Genomic DNA, 22,738 nt, shown 5'->3' with positions numbered 1-22,738 from the left:
TAACGAAGGTGTCACGCGCTGGGAAGGAGCTTGGTGAAACATGTCCGAAGGGAAGTAACTGCGTAGTTATGTAAAAACTGCATACCGCTAATAGAAATAGGGTGGGGTCCGATTGAATTATTTTTTTATATATTGTCCCTTATAAACTACATCTACAACACACTGAAAATTATAACAAATGATTGCAGAAGAGAAGAAAACTATTTACAACCGCGTATTCGGCTGTATTGATAGTTTTAAGAATAACTGTTGACTTCGTCAATGTAACTCAACTTCGACGACAATTCTAAAAATAGCAGGTTATGAAATACGCACGCAACCTTTACCCTAGTTTGTGAAGTACGCTGATTTTCCCGCTTTCTGCGTTAATCAATGAGTTTAGAGATGGGATTTTGAACCGACCCTCCGAGGTGTGGTAAACTATAGCTTTGAGAATAATTGCAGGAAGATTTACCTCCTCTTGCCATGAGCATTGTTGCACTACATGAATATGTTGTGTGTTCTATTCCGTTCAATACATTTCGCAATTCTCTTGAATACGTATTTATATGCGCCAGTAATTCAGCAACGGGTCCATGGGAGAAGAACATAAAAGAGATACTAGCGGCCTCGTTGTATTATGAAGTAGTACTGCATTGTCAATTTGCTTATTTGTTTACATGTTGCCATGGTAGCAAACATTTGCTGACTGAATGACTGCAGTCCGGTAGAGACAGCTATCTCGAGGCTTGTCATTCCGCCGACAGTGACGAGGGCTTGGTGTTTGTGACACACCGACCTGTGTAGCGGTCCCCGCTGAGCATTAACACTAAACGACGGTTGTATATCCGTATCCGTACGGAGCTTGTGCGGCGTACAGTATGGTGTTAATATACTCTTTATCTGGATATTGAACACACTACTGATTGGAGGTTATTGTGTGCTGTTTTGGATTAGCGGTTACAACGACTTGACTCGACAAGCGTAACTTGAAGTCATAGGTAAATATGGACATAGACATTTACATCTAACTGTTTGACTGTCTTCTTTAGAAGTTGGTAAATAACAGTAAAGACGTGATATTTTACCGTTATCAACGGTATTAGGACCTGTACCAAAATTTCGCATCATAATAGAATAAAGGGTTGTTATCCATAAATATCTTGTCTTTACTGGCATTTAAATAATTTTGTCTTTTTCATACAATGATACTTTCTGTGTGTTATCCATCACAACTTGATGTTAAATGTTGCCTATATATATTAATTACCGTTAGACAAGCATAGGTGAAGCATAATTATATGTATTTGTTCAACCTTCCTTCTAAGCACAGCATAACTTGTCTGTAACGTAGGGAAACGTGGCCTACACACACAGCAATAGAGACTCACAACTGATAATGGGTCACACTGAACGGGTCACACATGAAGTTACAGTAAAAATTGTGAGAAAACATTATAATTACAGGTCTGCATATTCACTGAAAACAATGTCACCGAAATACATTTCAATAAAAATTGAAGAGCAGCACTTTTTCTCCTGTTGGTAGACATACGATTATCTAAGAAAATGATGATTAGTTGAAATCATAATTCCTAGATTAAATAGATAATACGAACATAAAAGACTGCCCTGTCCACTTCTCTAGACTAGCCGATTTTAAGGATAGAATTACGATACATCTGACTTAGCGACAGATTCAAGACAACCATTGTCTAAATATCATGACTTGTATGTCTCTCGAATAACTTAACTGCCATTAATTATTAGACGCTACTCCTCATTGTAATGTACATGACTGTCAGCCACCCTGAACAAGCTGTGCAGCTATGTCACTTCGCAAAACTTGTTGTTCATATTTCTGACTTGGATATAAAATCTAAAATAAGGAGGGCTTACCCTTATTTATCTTGGGCGGTCGGGTAGCCCAGTGGTTAAAGCGTTCGCTCGTCACGCCGAAGACCCGAGTCGATTCCCGACATGGGTACAATGTGTGAAGCCCATTTCTGGTGGCCCCCGCCGTGATATTGCTGGAATATTGCTAAAAGCGGCGTAAAACCATACTCACTCACTATCATTCAGACTAATCAGATGGGTCTATTTAAAAAAGCAATGATTGCAGCACAGATAGATATAGGAAGGGGAGTAGGAAAGGGGAGTAACTCTGTGCAGAACAAGCGAACAACACGCCAAGCGGCCTGTTATTTTCATAACAGTACCGTCCATACTATAATCAATCATTTGTATTTTGATTCGTGTTTTGTCTCTTGTCAATGTTTATATTTTCATTTCCAACACCCTAATTCAATATATTTATATGAGTTTCGGATAAAATTGGCATTTTGTGTGTCGAAGGAATTGGGTTATTGATGCATCTGGAAGTAATACACTAAGAACAATGCCAGTAGCAACAGTCGCGTGAACAAACATTGCAACCGTTATATACAGCCTGCAGACAAAGTATTCCATGCCGGCACGCTTTATTGTATTAAGGACATCGGACACACTTCAGAGTTGACTGATAACATGGATAAGGCATGTTTTACCAGGGATACTTACAAAGACTCCCTTGTTTTGTTGGTATTTACATAGTTGGGCATGGTGACGTACGTCATATGACGGTGTTCATCATCAGTGACTGGGTATTGTTTTACGCCGCATTTTGATCCATGTGGGGAATCGAACTAGGGTCGTAAGCGTGACGAGCGAACAGTATAACCATTAGGCTACCCCAACGCCCCTTCATCATTAATGTTAAAGAAACATAAAGAGAAAAGGCATGTGTGAAACAAACCATATTTCTAAGTCAAAAGTTTTAGAATAAAAGTGAAGAAAGAGTTTTCATGCATTTTACAGATTTTCAGCTGCTACACAATGCGTAGAGAAATTACATTACTACACAGTGAGGGGTGGACTCGAGTCACCAAACGGCTTAATATGAGGGAACCTCCTGAATATGTTGTTCTAACGTTCAGAAGAGCTGTATTTCCACCCCACGAAGGAGCCAATTTCACTTTACTTGTCGCGGTGTCACGGTCAGACTATGCGTAATAACACGCCCCAATATGTATATATTGATAACACAACATAAACAAAAGGACCGCCTCTTCAAACAACTTTAGTCTCTTCACAATGTCAATAGCGAATCCTTATTCTATTTTCCGAGTATATTTATACTCTTTCAAATAAAGACTGCTCAAATAAATAAATAACGACTTTTTGCGTCGTGTTTGAAGTTGGTATCTGCATGGGCACCAATTGCGCTACTTTTAATTTTGATCCGTTTCTTTTTGCATATGAATCAGAATTTCTGCTCGGATTGCCAAAGTCAAAACAAGGCGATTTGGCCAAGAAGCTGAACCTAAGCTTCAGGTATATCGATGGTCGGATACCATTCAATAACCTTCAAATAGCCAATTCCCTTCCACCGATTTACCCACCTGAACTAGAAATAAAGGAGACCAGTGAGACCGCTTCATCTGTTTCATATTTGGATCTACGCATAAAGATTCAGAGTGACAAACCACTCTCCACTGTATGACTTCAACTTTCCAATCGTCAACTTTCCCCTTATGTCGATTTCCAGCCCTTGGGGTGTTCATTGCACAACTTTAAAGATACACTCGAGCATGCTCCGTCTTCCACGATCCCAAAGAGCGTCATACGACTCTTTCTCAGAAATTGGTTGATCAATATTAAAACAGTCAAGGCTTCAGTAGAGTTTTCAAAATGTTTCAGAGTAGAGGACATTTTCAAATTTGATGATGTCCGATGCAATTCCTTATTTTGACTTTCAAGTGAACACTTGACTTGCCTTTGCATGTGTTTGTGACGATGCCCCCGATGGAGCAGGATACGCTCACTTTTCGCGAAAACCTGGAATCATCACTATTTGATAGTGATTCATAAACGCTTGCTTATAATATTGTCGTACAGTCGACGCTGTTTTTTGTTCTCATGGATAAGGAAAGAGTTTTGTCGTTTTTATTTTACTGCCAATCGCATTTTATAGTGAAAAACAACGCAAATTCTCACACTGTTAAATTTGTTAAATGTCCTTTTATTTTTTATGATACGTCACTTTCTCTGGCAACGAAGTGATGATAGAGTTTAACCACATATTTGAATCGTCAGAACTTTCAAATTATGTACGTTAACACGTTTGTTGGTTAGATAAACACGCTAAACGAGTACATCTTGTCTTTTCTAGTATCATCTGATCAGGCGATTAGTATTTAATCTCAAGTTATTGGGCAATTAATTGTTTTCATGATTCATGAACCAATCAGAGGTTGGAGTGTGATGCGTGGTATGACATCGACATAACCATGAATCACTGCATGAATCACTGCGAGGACAGGGTTCGAACGCAAACTACCACAGGTACGGCACTGTCAAAGGTGCTAGATCATATAAAACACGTCAAATATAACATATATCTGCCGAAACAGATCCCAAATATCTGTGGAAATTATATGTATGGACCCCTGAAAATCAGGTGTTCGCGAAAAAGGTAAGCATGTCTTGCTCTACCGATAGCACCCGCCATTCACACAATATGCTTGAAAAAGTAAATATTTATTGCCTGACGCTTCTACAGCAGTACCTCTGCCATGCGACGTCAGTCCTTTCAATTCTTTATTGTATACGTCGCCTGTCTGTAAAGAAACCACACGGCCTGTAAAGAAAACACGTTTTATAGTAAACATGGTCACATGTTGTGTCGCTAAATTCCTAGAGACGACGGTAGCCGGTTATAGTCTATTGCAATCGATTTCTTCTTTGAGGATTCCTAAAATATGACAAAGGCATTTGTTTACTCATACTCTTACAGGATGTACGTCTAGAAACCAGTGTACTTTCATGCCATGTTTGTGATATCGACCCTTGATATATATAGAGTATGTTATGTTGTGTTGTGGCAACAGGTCATTACATAATATAAACGCAATACGGAGGACCTTTGTATTACAGTTCACAGATAAATATCATTAGCTACCCATGGGTCAGAGCGAAACGCAGAGAAAATATAGAAGCGGCCATGGCAGAAGAAATTATCTAGAAGAGAGTTCCATAGAATCGCTGCGGAATAGAAGACGGTTCTTTCGTCAAACGTGGATGTTCTGATTTTCTGAATAGAAAATAGTTTCTGTTGTTGAGATCGGAGGGTTCACTGAGGAGAGTAGAGTGGTAAGAGTTCAGTAAGATATTTGTTTTTGAAACGTGTATGCACTCAGAATGATCTCTAGTACTCAGTGCGAACCGTGGTAGGAGTGATGTAGTTGATTTTTAGCTGTTCTGCAAACAACTCTTGAATTCTGGCGCTTCTGGAGTCTGTACATCTGGTCTTTGGAGACATTCACAAGGCGGCTGTTGCAATAATACATTATGAACATTCCTCTAGAGAGAGAACTAGTTCTACAGTTGAGTATACTCACTCAATGGCTATTCCATATTCCCGTCACAAACACAACTCACTCCAACTCAACTTCTACCTATCTTCCACCACTCACAAACCATTACTCACCACCTACGACCTACCTACCACCCCCACACACCCACCACCAACCACACCCCCCCACACCCCCACCAACCAGCCACCCCACACCCCTACCAACCAGCCACCCCACACCCCTACCAACCAGCCACCCCCACACCCCCACCAACCAGTCACCCCACACCCCTACCAACCAGCCACCCCACACCCCTACCAACCAGCCACCCCACACCCCTACCAACCAGCCACCCCACACCCCTACCACCAACCAACCACCCCCACACCCCCACCAACCAGCCACCCCACACCCCTACCACCAACCAAACACCCCCACACCCCAACCACCAACCAACCTACCCCACACCCCTACCACCAACCAACCTACCCCACAACCCTACCACCAACCAACCACGCCCACACCCCAACCACCAACCAACCTACCCCACACCCCTACCACCAACCAACCTACCCCACAGCCCTACCACCAACCAACCTACCCCACACCCCCACCAACCAACCACCCCGACACCCCTACCAACCAGCCACCCCCACACCCCTACCAACCAGCCACCCCACACCCCTACCACCAACCAAACACCCCCACACACCCACCACCAACCAACCTACCCCACACCCCTACCACCAACCAACCTACCCCACACCCCTACCACCAACCAACCTACCCCACACCCCTACCACCAACCAATCTACCCCACACCCCTACCACCAACCAACCTACCCCACACCCCTACCACCAACCAACCACCCCCACAGCCCCTCGAAGATAATGTTGTTAGTGGTCGACTGATTTGAATGGTATGTACAGTGACTACGCTCTGTGTTTTTCAGACAAGACATGTTATATATAACGTTGACTCACTCACACACTCAATACATCTACAGTGACGATGGAGCACCTGGTACGAAGGTTCAACTTCATGACGGCGGGCCATGACCAACGAGAGGAATTCAGCGATGAGCAGAGGAACGACTCCGACAAGTACGAGGCGGTGGTGAACGAGGAGGATCTCCTTGGGGCGTTCAGGTTGCTGAGGAAGGGGGTGTGTCGGCCCGACCTCCCCGGAGAGAGTTCTGATCAGTATTATTTCGCTAAAGATGTGCTGGAAAGTCTGATGACTTGGTCAGAGTGAGTATTGAACATTTTCCTGGAATTCCATGTCTTTTATCATATAAAAAACATGCATACATCTTTCCTACGTTTCGACACCAAAGAGTTATTTTTCAGGGATTTGATGGAAAATGGGAAGATGAAATCCTTGTCCCGCATCCATGACTTTTGCTTCGACTTCCTCCACGAACTGATCCAGCAGGGTCCGGGGACGACACACATGCAGTTGTGGAGCGTGATGCTTGGCAACAGTGGATTTGGGTTTAAAGAGTATTATCATGTAAGTGCACGTTGCATCTGTATAGTGAGGGGTATTATGAGACTTTCCTCACCAATGCCCGTGAAGATCCGGGTTAGAATAAAGTACGTACGTACTACACGTTATCACGTACGTACGACACGTTGTATCTCTACGGTGAGAGATATCCTCACAAATCACATAACATCTCAAATCTTTATGACCGGAAGGCATTGGCATTCCAAAAAATACTTTTCGAAAATAGTTTCATACGTGTGCCTCGTTTTCATCAAAATGAGTTAGTGGTTAATATTGTTTTGGTCATCACTACATTGATACAATAGGTGCAACATTTCCCAATGTACATGGTTTTACATCTGTAAAGGGCTTCAACACACTCCCTGGTCTTTCTGCAGTGGAGTATAATACATACGTTTGTAAACCGCCAACCTTAAATAAAAAAATGAATAGTTTTCATCCATCATTATCATCACAGTTTTGGATAAAACTTGATTTTAGTGTCAGTAAATGCTAAATGTATAGTATGTGTTCAGAAGAAAACAGATATGTGATGACTGCCATGTTGATTGACGTATGTGTTTAGAAGGTGAAAACAGTCACGCGATGACTGCCATGCTGACTGACGTATGTGTTAAGAAGGTGAAAACAGTCACACGATGACTGCCATGTTGATTGACGTATGTGTTTAGAAGGTGAAAACAGTCACACGATGACTGCCATGCTGACTGACGTATGTGTTTAGAAGGTGAAAACAGTCACACGATGACTGCCATGTTGACTGACGTATGTGTTCAGAAGGTAAAAACAGTCACACGATGACTGCCATGTTGACTGACGTATGTGTTTAGAAGGTAAAAACAGTCACACGATGACTGCCATGTTGACTGACGTATGTGTTTAGAAGGTTAAAACAGTCACACGATGACTGCCATGTTGACTGACGTATGTGTTTAGAAGGTGAAAACAGTCACACGATGACTGCCATGTTGACTGACGTATGTGTTTAGAAGGTTAAAACAGTCACACGATGACTGCCATGTTGACTGACGTATGTGTTTAGAAGGTGAAAACAGTCACGCGATGACTGCCATGTTGACTGACGTATGTGTTTAGAAGGTTAAAACAGTCACACGATGACTGCCATGTTGACTGACGTATGTGTTTAGAAGGTGAAAACAGTCACACGATGACTGCCATGTTGACTGACGTATGTGTTTAGAAGATGAAAACAGACACACGATGACTGCCATGCCGACTGACGTATGTGTTTAGAAGGTGAAAACAGTCACACGATGACTGCCATGTTGACTGACGTATGTGTTAAGAAGGTGAAAACAGTCACGCGATGACTGCCATGTTGACTGACGTATGTGTTTAGAAGGTGAAAACAGTCACACGATGACTGCCATGCCGACTGACGTATGTGTTGGGAAGGTGAAAACAGTCACACGATGACTGCCATGTTGACTGACGTATGTGTTTAGAAGGTGAAAACAGTCACACGATAACTGTCATGACTGCCATTCTGACTGACTGACGTATCTGCGTAACACGCGCCGTTGCACACGACGAAGCCGGGGATTATGAACATCACATTTTGAATGTGGTTGGGTGTGGGTTTTCCCTTTACAACATACACGAGTATTATAAAAAAATGCTTTTCAGGACCTCACAGGAGACAAGCTGAAGAGTCACGTACGGTTTCTGATGAGGGAGTACAGGAGCCGGGAGCCTGGTCCTGACAGAGAGAGGTTCGACATCACATTTGGTAATGCCATCGATTACATCGTTGACAGAGACTGCTTCAGGTGAGTACTAGATTGTAAATGTTTTGATCCTACTCTCACATGTACAAATTTAGCACACGCGGATATATTTTGCGACAGTTTCAAATATACTCACACTTCGCAGGTTCACATTATCATAGTAAGAGACTGAAAACTAAAGAGTGCTCGGTTGAAAGCTTTATGGTGATATCTCATGACGTTTTAATTTCAATAAATGGTGCCACATCATCATCACCTTCCAACTCCCTTGGAATTTAGAATTTGGAATTTCTTAATTGCAGAGAGGAAGCTTTCACGGAAGCGCAGACAGAGTTTATAGAATTGTACATTTACCATGAGTTAACGTTCCTGACTCGTTCAAAGGAAGTCCAGGAAATCCACCACCGCATTCCACATAGTCTGTGGTATATATACGACAGGAACATCTTCAAGGTGAGAACGTGTGAGTGTGAGAGAGAGCGAGCGATAGAGAGATAGAAGAGAGAGAGAGAGAGGGAGAGAGAAGAGAGAATAAAAGATAATTAAAGAGAGGTTGGATGGAGGATAGAGGGAGAGGAGAGAGTCAGAGAAGAGAGAATAGAAGATGTTGGATGGAAGAGAGAGAGAGAGAGAGAGAGAGAGAGAGAGAGAGAGAGAGAGAGAGAGAGAGAGCGAGAGAGAGAGAATAGAAGAGGTTGGATGAAAGAGAGAGAGATAGAAGAGAGAGAGAAAAGAGAGAGAGAGAGAGAGAGAGAGAGAGAGAGAGAGAGAGAGAGAGAGAGAGAGAGAGATTAAAGCATGTAATCATCCGTTGTTCAGGACATCGTTGACCCCAAGATGTACAAACGTTTCCTGAAGCGTCTTGAAGACATCATCTGCAACCTCAACCTCACCACCGAGGAGTCTGAGAAGGTGCTCAAGAGTGTAACTGATCTTCTTAAGATGTTGCTGTCAGCCGTCGGGTGAGTAGCACCTGTGCTATAATTATCACTGTTCCTTTTGCCGTGACATGGCACGCTAGTACGCAGGACGCAGTGTTCCTTTAGCCATGTAAGCGAGAGCCCACGACACAAGCAGACAATCATTGTTACTTTAGCCATGGCCAGCTTTCCGAGGCAAGGGAGTTAACTGACTTTAAAAGTCAAGTTTCCACCCTTGCCGAACTATCTTGGAATTACTGGGCTCGATCGTTGCGCCACCAGTGGCTATTACCAATTACGTCCCTTCCAAGCCTCTGGACCAATCAGATTCCACCTCTCATGTCACTTGCGTTTGCTTCACACAAAATGGTGGCGCCCATTCAGGACGATCTGATCGATAATCAAGATCTATATTGTGATACAATGTGTATCTTACATCGCGAAATGCATCAACTCACGTGAGCACCTTGATTAAAAACATGAAAGGATTTGGAAAATATCTGCTGACAACGAATTGCACGACAGTTTACGAACCGGATTTCGGTGCACGATTTTGATTGGACTATGCATAGACTCGTTAGTCCAGACAATACGTAACTCCAAAATACCAGCCTAGTTCGGCAAGGGTGGAAACTAGACTTTTATAGTCAATTAATTCTCTTGCCTCGGGAAGATGTCCATGGGATGTAAACGAGTAAACACAACACATGCAGACAATCAGTGTTACTTGAGCCATGGCATGTAAGCGAGTACCCACAACCCACTCAGTGTTCCTTTAGTCATGGCGTGTAAGCGAGTACCCACAACCCACTCAGTGTTCCTTTAGCCATGGCATGTAAGCGAGTACCGACAACCCACTCAGTGTTCCTTTAGCCATGGCATGTAAGCGTTTACCCACAACCAAATCCGTGTTCCTTTAGCCATGGCATGTAAGCGAGTATCCACAACACATGCAGACAATCAGTGTTCCTTTTGTCATGGCATGTAAGCGAGTACCCACAACACATGCAGACAATCAGTGTTCCTTTAGCCATGGCATGTAAGCGAGTATCCACAACACACTCAGTGTTCCTTTAGCCGTGGCATGTAAGCGAGTACCCACAACCCACTCACTGTTCCTTTAGCCATGGCATGTAAGCGGGTACCCACAACCCACTCAGTGTTCCTTTAGCCATCACATGTAAGCGAGTACCGACAACCCACTCAGTGTTCCTTTAGCCATGGCATGTAAGCGTTTACCCACAACCAAATCCGTGTTCCTTTAGCCATGGCATGAAAGCGAGTATCCACAACACATGCAGACAATCATTGTTCCTTTTGCCATGGCATGTAAGCGAGTACCCACAACACATGCAGACAATCAGTGTTCCTTTAGCCATGGCATGTAAGCGAGTATCCACAACACACTCAGTGTTCCTTTAGCCATGGCATGTAAGCGAGTACCCACAACCCACTCAGTGTTCCTTTAGCCATGGCATGTAAGCGAGTACCCACAACACACTCAGTGTTCCTTTAGCCATGGCATGTAAGCGAGTACCCACAACCCACTCAGTGTTCCTTTAGCCATGGCATGTAAGCGAGTACCCACAACCCACTCGGTGTTCCTTTAGCCATTGCATGTAAGCGGGTACCCACAACACACTTAGTGTTACTTTAGCCATGGCATGTAAGCGAGTACCCACAACCCACTCAGTGTTCCTTTAGCCATGGCATGTAAGCGAGTACCCACAACCCACTCAGTGTTCCTTTAGCCATGTCATGTAAGCGAGTACCCACAACCCACTCAGTGTTCCTTTAGCCATGGCATGTAAGCGAGTACCCACAACCCACTCAGTGTTCCTTTAGCCATGGCATGAAAGCGAGTACCCACAACCCACTTAGTGTTCCTTTAGCCATGGCATGTAAGCGAGTACCCACAACCCACTCAGTGTTCCTTTAGCCATGGCATGTAAGCGAGTACCCACAACCCACTCAGTGTTCCTTTAGCCATGGCATGTAAGCGAGTACCCACAACCCACTCAGTGTTCCTTTAGCCATGGCATGTAAGCGAGTACCCACAACACATGCAGACAATAGGTGTTCCTTTAGCCATGGCATGTAAGCGAGTACCCACAACCCACTCAGTGTTCCTTTAGCCATGGCATGTAAGCGAGTACCCACAACCCACTCAGTGTTCCTTTAGCCATGGCATGTAAGCGAGTACCCACAACACACTCAGTGTTCCTTTAGCCATGGCGTGTAAGCGAGTATCCACAACACACTCAGTGTTTCTTTAGCCATGGCATGTAAGCGAGTACCCACAACCCACTCAGTGTTCCTTTAGCCATGGCATGTAAGCGACTATCCACAACCCACTCAGTGTTCCTTTAGCCATGGCATGTAAGCGAGTACCCACAACCCACTAAGTGTTCCTTTAGCCATGGCATTTAAGCGAGTACCCACAACCCGCTCAGTGTTCCTTTAGCCATGGCATGTAAGCGAGTACCCACAACCCACTCAGTGTTCCTTTAGCCATGGCATGTAAGCGAGTACCCAGAACCCACTCGGTGTTCCTTTACCCATTGCATGTAAGCGAGTACCCACAACCCACTCAGTGTTCCTTTAGCCATGGCATGTAAGCGAGTACCCACAACCCACTCAGTGTTACTTGAGCCATGGCATGTAAGCGAGTATCCACAACACATGCAGACAATCGGTGTTCCTTTAGCCATGGCATGTAAGCGAGGACCCACAACCCACTCAGTGTTCCTTAAGCCATGGCATGCAAGCGAGTACCCACAACCCACTCAGTGTTCCTTTAGCCATGGCATGTAAGCGAGTACCCACAACCCACTCAGTGTTCCTTTAGCCATGGCATGTAAGCGAGTACCCACAACACACTTAGTGTTCCTTTAGCCATGGCATGTAAGCGAGTACCCACAACCCACTTAGTGTTCCTATAGCCATGGCATGTAAGCGAGTACCCACAACCCACTCAGTGTTGCTTTAGCCATGGCATGTAAGCGGGTACCCACAACACACTTAGTGTTCCTTTAGCTATGGCATGTAAGCGAGTACCCACAACCCACTCAGTGTTCCTTTAGCCATGGCATGTAAGCGAGTACCCACAACACACTCAGTGTTCCTTTAGCCATGGCGTGTAAGCGAGTATCCACAACACACTCAGTGTTTCTTTAGCCATGGCATGTAAGCGAGTACCCACAACCCACTCAGTGTTCCTTTAGCCATGGCATGTAAGCGACTATCCACAACCCACTCAGTGTTCCTTTAGCCATGGCATGTAAGCGAGTACCCACAACCCACTAAGTGTTCCTTTAGCCATGGCATTTAAGCGAGTACCCACAACCCGCTCAGTGTTCCTTTAGCCATGGCATGTAAGCGAGTACCCACAACCCACTCAGTGTTCCTTTAGCCATGGCATGTAAGCGAGTACCCAGAACCCACTCGGTGTTCCTTTACCCATTGCATGTAAGCGAGTACCCACAACCCACTCAGTGTTCCTTTAGCCATGGCATGTAAGCGAGTACCCACAACCCACTCAGTGTTACTTGAGCCATGGCATGTAAGCGAGTATCCACAACACATGCAGACAATCGGTGTTCCTTTAGCCATGGCATGTAAGCGAGGACCCACAACCCACTCAGTGTTCCTTAAGCCATGGCATGCAAGCGAGTACCCACAACCCACTCAGTGTTCCTTTAGCCATGGCATGTAAGCGAGTACCCACAACCCACTCAGTGTTCCTTTAGCCATGGCATGTAAGCGAGTACCCACAACACACTTAGTGTTCCTTTAGCCATGGCATGTAAGCGAGTACCCACAACCCACTTAGTGTTCCTATAGCCATGGCATGTAAGCGAGTACCCACAACCCACTCAGTGTTGCTTTAGCCATGGCATGTAAGCGGGTACCCACAACACACTTAGTGTTCCTTTAGCTATGGCATGTAAGCGAGTACCCACAACCCACTCAGTGTTCCTTTAGCCATGGCATGTAAGCGAGTACCCACAACACACTTAGTGTTCCTTTAGCCATGGCATGTAAGCGAGTACCCACAACCCACTTAGTGTTCCTTTAGCCATGGCATGTAAGCGAGTACCCACAACACACTTAGTGTTACTTTAGTCATGGCATGTAAGCGAGTACCCACAACCCACTCAGTGTTCATTTAGCTATGGCATGTAAGCGAGTACCCACAACCCACTCAGTGTTCCTTTAGCCATGGCATGTAAGCGAGTACCCACAACCCACTCAGTGTTCCTTTAGCCATGGCATGTAAGCGAGTACCCACAACCCACTCAGTGTTACTTGAGCCATGGCATGTAAGCGAGTATCCACAACACATGCAGACAATCGGTGTTCCTTTAGCCATGGCATGTAAGCGAGGACCCACAACCCACTCAGTGTTCCTTTAGCCATGGCATGTAAGCGAGTATCCACAACCCACTCAGTGTTCCTTTAGCCATGGCATGTAAGCGAGAACCCACAACCCACTCAGTGTTCCTTTAGCCATGGCATGTAAGCGAGTACCCACAACCCACTCAGTGTTCCTTTAGCCATGGCATGTAAGCGAGTACCCACAACCCACTCAGTGTTCCTTTAGCCATGGCATGTAAGCGAGTACCCAGAACCCACTCGGTGTTCCTTTACCAATTGCATGTAAGCGAGTACCCACAACCCACTCAGTGTTCCTTTAGCCATGGCATGTAAGCGAGTACCCACAACCCACTCAGTGTTACTTGAGCCATGGCATGTAAGCGAGTACCCACAACACACTCAGTGTTCCTTTAGCCATGGCATGTAAGCGAGTATCCACAACCCACTCAGTGTTCCTTTAGCCATGGCATGTAAGCGAGTACCCACAACCCACTCAGTGTTCCTTTTGCCATAGCATGTAAGCGAGTACCCACAACCCACTCAGTGTTCCTTTAGCCATGGCATGTAAGCGAGTACCCATAACACATGCAGAAAATCAGTGTTCCTTTAGCCATGGCATGTCAGCGAGTACCCACAACACATGCAGACAATCAGTGTTCCTTTAGCCATGGCATGTAAGCGAGTACCCACAACCCACTCAGTGTTCCTTTAGCCATGGCATGTAAGCGAGTACCCACAACCCACTCAGTGTTCCTTTAGCCATGGCATGTAAGCGAGTACCCACAACCCACTCAGTGTTCCTTTAGCCATGGCGTGTAAGCGAGTACCCACAACCCACTCAGTGTTCCTTTAGCCATGGCATGTAAGCGAGTACCCACAACCCACTCAGTGTTCCTTTAGCCATGGCATGTAAGCGAGTACCCACAACCCACTCAGTGTTCCTTTAGCCATGGCATGTAAGCGAGTACCCATAACCCACTCAGTGTTCCTTTAGCCATGGCATGTAAGCGTTTACCAACAACCAAATCCGTGTTCCTTTAGCCATGGCATGTAAGCGAGTATCCACAACACACGCAGACAATCATTGTTCCTTTTGCCATGGCAAGTAAGCGAGTATCCACAACACATGCAGACAATCGGTGTTCCTTTAGCCATGGCATGTAAGCGAGGACCCACAACCCACTCAGTGTTCCTTTAGCCATGGCATGCAAGCGAGTACCCACAACCCACTCAGTGTTCCTTTAGCCATGGCATGTAAGCGAGTACCCACAACACACTCAGTGTTCCTTTAGCCATGGCATGTAAGCGGGTACCCACAACACACTTAGTGTTCCTTTAGCTATGGCATGTAAGCGAGTACCCACAACCCACTCAGTGTTCCTTTAGCCATGGCATGTAAGCGAGTACCCACAACACACTCAGTGTTCCTTTAGCCATGGCGTGTAAGCGAGTATCCACAACACACTCAGTGTTTCTTTAGCCATGGCATGTAAGCGAGTACCCACAACCCACTCAGTGTTCCTTTAGCCATGGCATGTAAGCGACTATCCACAACCCACTCAGTGTTCCTTTAGCCATGGCATGTAAGCGAGTACCCACAACCCACTAAGTGTTCCTTTAGCCATGGCATTTAAGCGAGTACCCACAACCCGCTCAGTGTTCCTTTAGCCATGGCATGTAAGCGAGTACCCACAACCCACTCAGTGTTCCTTTAGCCATGGCATGTAAGCGAGTACCCAGAACCCACTCGGTGTTCCTTTACCCATTGCATGTAAGCGAGTACCCACAACCCACTCAGTGTTCCTTTAGCCATGGCATGTAAGCGAGTACCCACAACCCACTCAGTGTTACTTGAGCCATGGCATGTAAGCGAGTATCCACAACACATGCAGACAATCGGTGTTCCTTTAGCCATGGCATGTAAGCGAGGACCCACAACCCACTCAGTGTTCCTTAAGCCATGGCATGCAAGCGAGTACCCACAACCCACTCAGTGTTCCTTTAGCCATGGCATGTAAGCGAGTACCCACAACCCACTCAGTGTTCCTTTAGCCATGGCATGTAAGCGAGTACCCACAACACACTTAGTGTTCCTTTAGCCATGGCATGTAAGCGAGTACCCACAACCCACTTAGTGTTCCTATAGCCATGGCATGTAAGCGAGTACCCACAACCCACTCAGTGTTGCTTTAGCCATGGCATGTAAGCGGGTACCCACAACACACTTAGTGTTCCTTTAGCTATGGCATGTAAGCGAGTACCCACAACCCACTCAGTGTTCCTTTAGCCATGGCATGTAAGCGAGTACCCACAACACACTTAGTGTTCCTTTAGCCATGGCATGTAAGCGAGTACCCACAACCCACTTAGTGTTCCTTTAGCCATGGCATGTAAGCGAGTACCCACAACACACTTAGTGTTACTTTAGTCATGGCATGTAAGCGAGTACCCACAACCCACTCAGTGTTCATTTAGCTATGGCATGTAAGCGAGTACCCACAACCCACTCAGTGTTCCTTTAGCCATGGCATGTAAGCGAGTACCCACAACCCACTCAGTGTTCCTTTAGCCATGGCATGTAAGCGAGTACCCACAACCCACTCAGTGTTACTTGAGCCATGGCATGTAAGCGAGTATCCACAACACATGCAGACAATCGGTGTTCCTTTAGCCATGGCATGTAAGCGAGGACCCACAACCCACTCAGTGTTCCTTTAGCCATGGCGTGTAAGCGACTATCCACAACCCACTCAGTGTTCCTTTAGCCATGGCATGTAAGCGAGTACCCACAACCCACTAAGTGTTCCTTTAGCCATGGCATTTAAGCGAGTACCCACAACCCGCTCAGTGTTCCTTTAGCCATGGCATGTAAGCGAGTACCCACAACCCACTCAGTGTTCCTTTAGCCATGGCATGTAAGCGAGTACCCAGAACCCACTCGGTGTTCCTTTACCCATTGCATGTAAGCGAGTACCCACAACCCACTCAGTGTTCCTTTAGCCATGGCATGTAAGCAAGTACCCACAACCCACTCAGTGTTACTTGAGCCATGGCATGTAAGCGAGTATCCACAACACATGCAGACAATCGGTGTTCCTTTAGCCATGGCATGTAAGCGAGGACCCACAACCCACTCAGTGTTCCTTAAGCCATGGCATGCAAGCGAGTACCCACAACCCACTCAGTGTTCCTTTAGCCATGGCATGTAAGCGAGTACCCACAACCCACTCAGTGTTCCTTTAGCCATGGCATGTAAGCGAGTACCCACAACACACTTAGTGTTCCTTTAGCCATGGCATGTAAGCGAGTACCCACAACCCACTTAGTGTTCCTATAGCCATGGCATGTAAGCGAGTACCCACAACCCACTCAGTGTTGCTTTAGCCATGGCATGTAAGCGGGTACCCACAACACACTTAGTGTTCCTTTAGCTATGGCATGTAAGCGAGTACCCACAACCCACTCAGTGTTCCTTTAGCCATGGCATGTAAGCGAGTACCCACAACACACTTAGTGTTCCTTTAGCCATGGCATGTAAGCGAGTACCCACAACCCACTTAGTGTTCCTTTAGCCATGGCATGTAAGCGAGTACCCACAACACACTTAGTGTTACTTTAGTCATGGCATGTAAGCGAGTACCCACAACCCACTCAGTGTTCATTTAGCTATGGCATGTAAGCGAGTACCCACAACCCACTCAGTGTTCCTTTAGCCATGGCATGTAAGCGAGTACCCACAACCCACTCAGTGTTCCTTTAGCCATGGCATGTAAGCGAGTACCCACAACCCACTCAGTGTTACTTGAGCCATGGCATGTAAGCGAGTATCCACAACACATGCAGACAATCGGTGTTCCTTTAGCCATGGCATGTAAGCGAGGACCCACAACCCACTCAGTGTTCCTTTAGCCATGGCGTGTAAGCGAGTATCCACAACCCACTCAGTGTTCCTTTAGCCATGGCATGTAAGCGAGAACCCACAACCCACTCAGTGTTCCTTTAGCCATGGCATGTAAGCGAGTACCCACAACCCACTCAGTGTTCCTTTAGCCATGGCATGTAAGCGAGTACCCACAACCCACTCAGTGTTCCTTTAGCCATGGCATGTAAGCGAGTACCCAGAACCCACTCGGTGTTCCTTTACCAATTGCATGTAAGCGAGTACCCACAACCCACTCAGTGTTCCTTTAGCCATGGCATGTAAGCGAGTACCCACAACCCACTCAGTGTTACTTGAGCCATGGCATGTAAGCGAGTCCCCACAACACACTCAGTGTTCCTTTAGCCATGGCATGTAAGCGAGTATCCACAACCCACTCAGTGTTCCTTTAGCCATGGCATGTAAGCGAGTACCCACAACCCACTCAGTGTTCCTTTTGCCATGGCATGTAAGCGAGTACCCACAACCCACTCAGTGTTCCTTTAGCCATGGCATGTAAGCGAGTACCCATAACACATGCAGAAAATCAGTGTTCCTTTAGCCATGGCATGTAAGCGAGTACCCACAACACATGCAGACAATCAGTGTTCCTTTAGCCATGGCATGTAAGCGAGTACCCACAACCCACTCAGTGTTCCTTTAGCCATGGCATGTAAGCGAGTACCCACAACCCACTCAGTGTTCCTTTAGCCATGGCATGTAAGCGAGTACCCACAACCCACTCAGTGTTCCTTTAGCCATGGCGTGTAAGCGAGTACCCACAACCCACTCAGTGTTCCTTTAGCCATGGCATGTAAGCGAGTACCCACAACCCACTCAGTGTTCCTTTAGCCATGGCATGTAAGCGAGTACCCACAACCCACTCAGTGTTCCTTTAGCCATGGCATGTAAGCGAGTACCCATAACCCACTCAGTGTTCCTTTAGCCATGGCATGTAAGCGTTTACCAACAACCAAATCCGTGTTCCTTTAGCCATGGCATGTAAGCGAGTATCCACAACACACGCAGACAATCATTGTTCCTTTTGCCATGGCAAGTAAGCGAGTATCCACAACACATGCAGACAATCGGTGTTCCTTTAGCCATGGCATGTAAGCGAGGACCCACAACCCACTCAGTGTTCCTTTAGCCATGGCATGCAAGCGAGTACCCACAACCCACTCAGTGTTCCTTTAGCCATGGCATGTAAGCGAGTACCCACAACACACTCAGTGTTCCTTTAGCCATGGCATGTAAGCGAGTACCCACAACCCACTCAGTGTTCCTTTAGCCATGGCGTGTAAGGGAGTACCCACAACCCACTCAGTGTTCCTTTAGCCATGGCATGTAAGCGAGTACCCACAACCCACTCAGTGTTCCTTTAGCCATGGCATGTAAGCGAGTACCCACAACCCACTCAGTGTTCCTTTAGCCATGGCATGTAAGCGAGTACCCACAACCCACTCAGTGTTCCTTTAGCCATGGCATGTAAGCGAGTACCCACAACCCACTCAGTGTTCCTTTAGCCATGGCATGTAAGCGAGTACCCATAACACATGCAGACAATCAGTGTTCCTTTTGCCATGGCATGTCAGCGAGTACCCACAACCCACTCAGTATTACTTGAGCCATGGCATGTAAGCGAGTACCCATAACACATGCAGACAATCAGTGTTCCTTTAGCCATGGCATGTAAGCGAGTACCCACAACCCACTCAGTGTTACTTGAGCCATGGCATGTAAGCGAGTACCCACAACACACTCAGAGTTCCTTTAGCCATGGCATGTAAGCGAGTATCCACAACCCACTCAGTGTTCCTTTAGCCATGGCATGTAAGCGAGTACCCATAACACATGCAGACAATCAGTGTTCCTTTTGCCATGGCATGTAAGCGAGTACCCACAACCCACTCAGTGTTCCTTTAGCCATGGCATGTAAGCGAGTACCCATAACACATGCAGACAATCAGTGTTCCTTTTGCCATGGCATGTAAGCGAGTACCCACAACACATGCAGACAATCAGTGTTCCTATAGCCATGGCATGTAAGCGAGTACCCACAACCCACTCAGTGTTCCTTTAGCCATGGCATGTAGGCGAGTACCCACAACCCACTCAGTGTTCCTTTAGCCATGGCATGTAAGCGAGTACCCACAACCCACTCAGTGTTCCTTTAGCCATGGCATGTAAGCGAGTACCCACAACCCACTCAGTGTTCCTTTAGCCATGGCATGTAAGCGAGTACCCACAACACACTCAGTGTTCCTTTAGCCATGGCGTGTAAGCGAGTATCCACAACCCACTCAGTGTTCCTTTAGCCATGGCATGTAAGCGAGTACCCACAACCCACTCAGTGTTCCTTTAGCCATGGCATGTAAGCGAGTACCCACAACCCACTCAGTGTTCCTTTAGCCATGGCATGTAAGCGAGAACCCACAACCCACTCAGTGTTCCTTTAGCCATGGCATGTAAGCGTTTACCCACAACCAAATCCGTGTTCCTTTAGCCATGGCATGTAAGCGAGTATCCACAACACACGCAGACAATCATTGTTCCTTTTGTCATGGCATGTAAGCAAGTATCCACAACACATGCAGACAATCGGTGTTCCTTTAGCCATGGCATGTAAGCGAGGACCCACAACCCACTCAGTGTTCCTTTAGCCATGGCATGCAAGCGAGTACCCACAACCCACTCAGTGTTCCTTTAGCCATGGCATGTAAGCGAGTACCCACAACCCACTCAGTGTTCCTTTAGCCATGGCATGTAAGCGTTTACCCACAACCAAATCCGTGTTCCTTTAGCCATGGCATGTAAGCGAGTATCCACAACACACGCAGACAATCATTGTTCCTTTTGTGATGGCATGTAAGCGAGTATCCACAACATATGCAGACAATCGGTGTTCCTTTAGCCATGGCATGTAAGCGAGGACCCACAACCCACTCAGTGTTCCTTTAGCCATGGCATGTAAGCGAGTACCCACAACCCACTCAGTGTTCCTTTAGCCATGGCATGTAAGCGAGTACCCACAACCCACTCAGTGTTCCTTTAGCCATGGCATGTAAGCGAGTACCCACAACACACTCAGTGTTCCTTTAGCCATGGCATGTAAGCGAGTATCCACAACCCACTCAGTGTTCCTTTAGCCATGGCATGTAAGCCATTACCCACAACCCACTCAGTGTTGCTTTAGCCATGGCATGTAAGCGGGTACCCACAACACACTTAGTGTTCCTTTAGCTATGGCATGTAAGCGAGTACCCACAACCCACTCAGTGTTCCTTTAGCCATGGCATGTAAGCGAGTACCCACAACACACTTAGTGTTCCTTTAGCCATGGCATGTAAGCGAGTACCCACAACCCACTCAGTGTTCCTTTAGCCATGGCATGTAAGCGAGTACCCACAACACACTTAGTGTTACTTTAGTCATGGCATGTAAGCGAGTACCCACAACCCACTCAGTGTTCCTTTAGCTATGGCATGTAAGCGAGTACCCACAACACACTCAGTGTTCCTTTAGCCATGGCATGTAAGCGGGTACCCACAGCCCACTCAGTGTTCCTTTAGCCATGGCATGTAAGCGAGTACCCACAACACACTCAGTGTTCCTTTAGCCATGGCATGTAAGCGAGTACCCACAACCCACTCAGTGTTCCTTTAGCCATGGCGTGTAAGCGAGTACCCACAACCCACTCAGTGTTCCTTTAGCCATGGCATGTAAGCGAGTACCCATAACACACTCAGTGTTCCTTTAGCCATGGCATGTAAGCGAGTACCCACAACCCACTCAGTGTTCCTTTAGCCATGGCATGTAAGCGAGTACCCACAACCCACTCAGTGTTCCTTTAGCCATGGCATGTAAGCGAGTACCCACAACCCACTCAGTGTTCCTTTAGCCATGGCATGTAAGCGAGTACCCATAACACATGCAGACAATCAGTGTTCCTTTTGCCATGGCATGTCAGCGAGTACCCACAACACATGCAGACAATCGGTGTTCCTTTAGCCATGGCATGTAAGCGAGTACCCACAACCCACTAAGTGTTCCTTTAGCCATGGCATGTAAGCGAGTACCCACAACCCACTCAGTGTTCCTTTAGCCATGGCATGTAAGCGAGTACCCACAACCCACTCAGTGTTCCTTTAGCCATTGCATGTAAGCGAGTACCCACAACACACTTAGTGTTACTTTAGCCATGGCATGTAAGCGAGTACCCACAACCCACTCAGTGTTCCTTTAGCCATGGCATGTAAGCGAGTACCCACAACACACTCAGTGTTCCTTTAGCCATGTCATGTATGCGAGTACCCACAACCCACTCAGTGTTCCTTTAGCCATGGCATTTAAGCGAGTACCCACAACCCATTCAGTGTTCCTTTAGCCATGGCATGTTAGCGAGTACCCACAACCCACTCAGTGTTACTTGAGCCATGGCATGTAAGCGAGTACCCACAACCCACTCAGTGTTACTTGAGCCATGGCATGTAAGCGAGTACCCACAACCCACTCAGTGTTCCTTTAGCCATGGCATGTAAGCGAGTACCCACAACCCACTCAGTGTTCCTTTAGCCATGGCATGTAAGCGAGTATCAACAACCCACTCAGTGTTCCTTTAGCCATGGCATGTAAGCGAGTACCCACAACCCACTCAGTGTTCCTTTAGCCATGGCATGTAAACGTTTACCCACAACCAAATCCGTGTTCCTTTAGACATGGCATGTAAGCGAGTATCCACAACACATGCAGACAATCAGTGTTCCTTTTGCCATGGCATGTAAGCGAGTACCCACAACACATGCAGACAATAGGTGTTCCTTTAGCCATGGCATGTAAGCGAGTACCCACAACCCACTCAGTGTTCCTTTAGCCATGGCATGTAAGCGAGT

The 22,738-nt window shown here is 46.4% G+C and overlaps 2 protein-coding genes across 3 annotated transcripts in view; both read left to right on the top strand.

The window, feature by feature from the left end:
* The first annotated feature begins 16 nt into the window (after positions 1-16).
* The window catches only part of LOC124146999, a 39,965-nt gene continuing 17,243 nt past the window's right edge, over positions 17-22,738 (top strand). Inside the window, exons 1-7 of one of the 2 annotated variants that reach the window (XM_046517587.2) lie at positions 17-980; positions 4,954-5,169; positions 6,380-6,623; positions 6,723-6,885; positions 8,530-8,672; positions 8,933-9,083; positions 9,450-9,592. In XM_046517587.2, coding sequence (XP_046373543.2) covers positions 6,385-6,623; positions 6,723-6,885; positions 8,530-8,672; positions 8,933-9,083; positions 9,450-9,592 — 839 coding nt within the window. In that variant the 5' untranslated portion in view covers positions 17-980; positions 4,954-5,169; positions 6,380-6,384. The remainder of the gene's footprint in view (positions 981-4,953; positions 5,170-6,379; positions 6,624-6,722; positions 6,886-8,529; positions 8,673-8,932; positions 9,084-9,449; positions 9,593-22,738) is intronic. The other variant, XM_046517586.2, reaches the window with a different exon arrangement.
* LOC125372579 (extensin-like) lies at positions 5,421-6,284 on the top strand. The gene has a single exon (XM_048383008.1). It carries the CDS (start codon positions 5,421-5,423, stop codon positions 6,282-6,284), a length of 864 nt encoding a protein of 287 aa, XP_048238965.1.

Source organism: Haliotis rufescens, unplaced genomic scaffold (assembly GCF_023055435.1).
Source record: "Haliotis rufescens isolate VD_foot unplaced genomic scaffold, xgHalRufe1.0.p SCAF_1, whole genome shotgun sequence".
NCBI classification, from domain to species: Eukaryota; Metazoa; Mollusca; class Gastropoda; order Lepetellida; family Haliotidae; genus Haliotis; species Haliotis rufescens.
Note: the sequence above shows the minus strand (reverse complement) of the source record. Positions and strands in the feature narration are given on the sequence as shown.

Coding starts and splice junctions, on each gene's coding strand:
- LOC125372579 (XM_048383008.1), top strand. CDS start 5,421: ATGGCTATTCCATATTCCCGTCACAAACACAACTCACTCCAACTCAAC.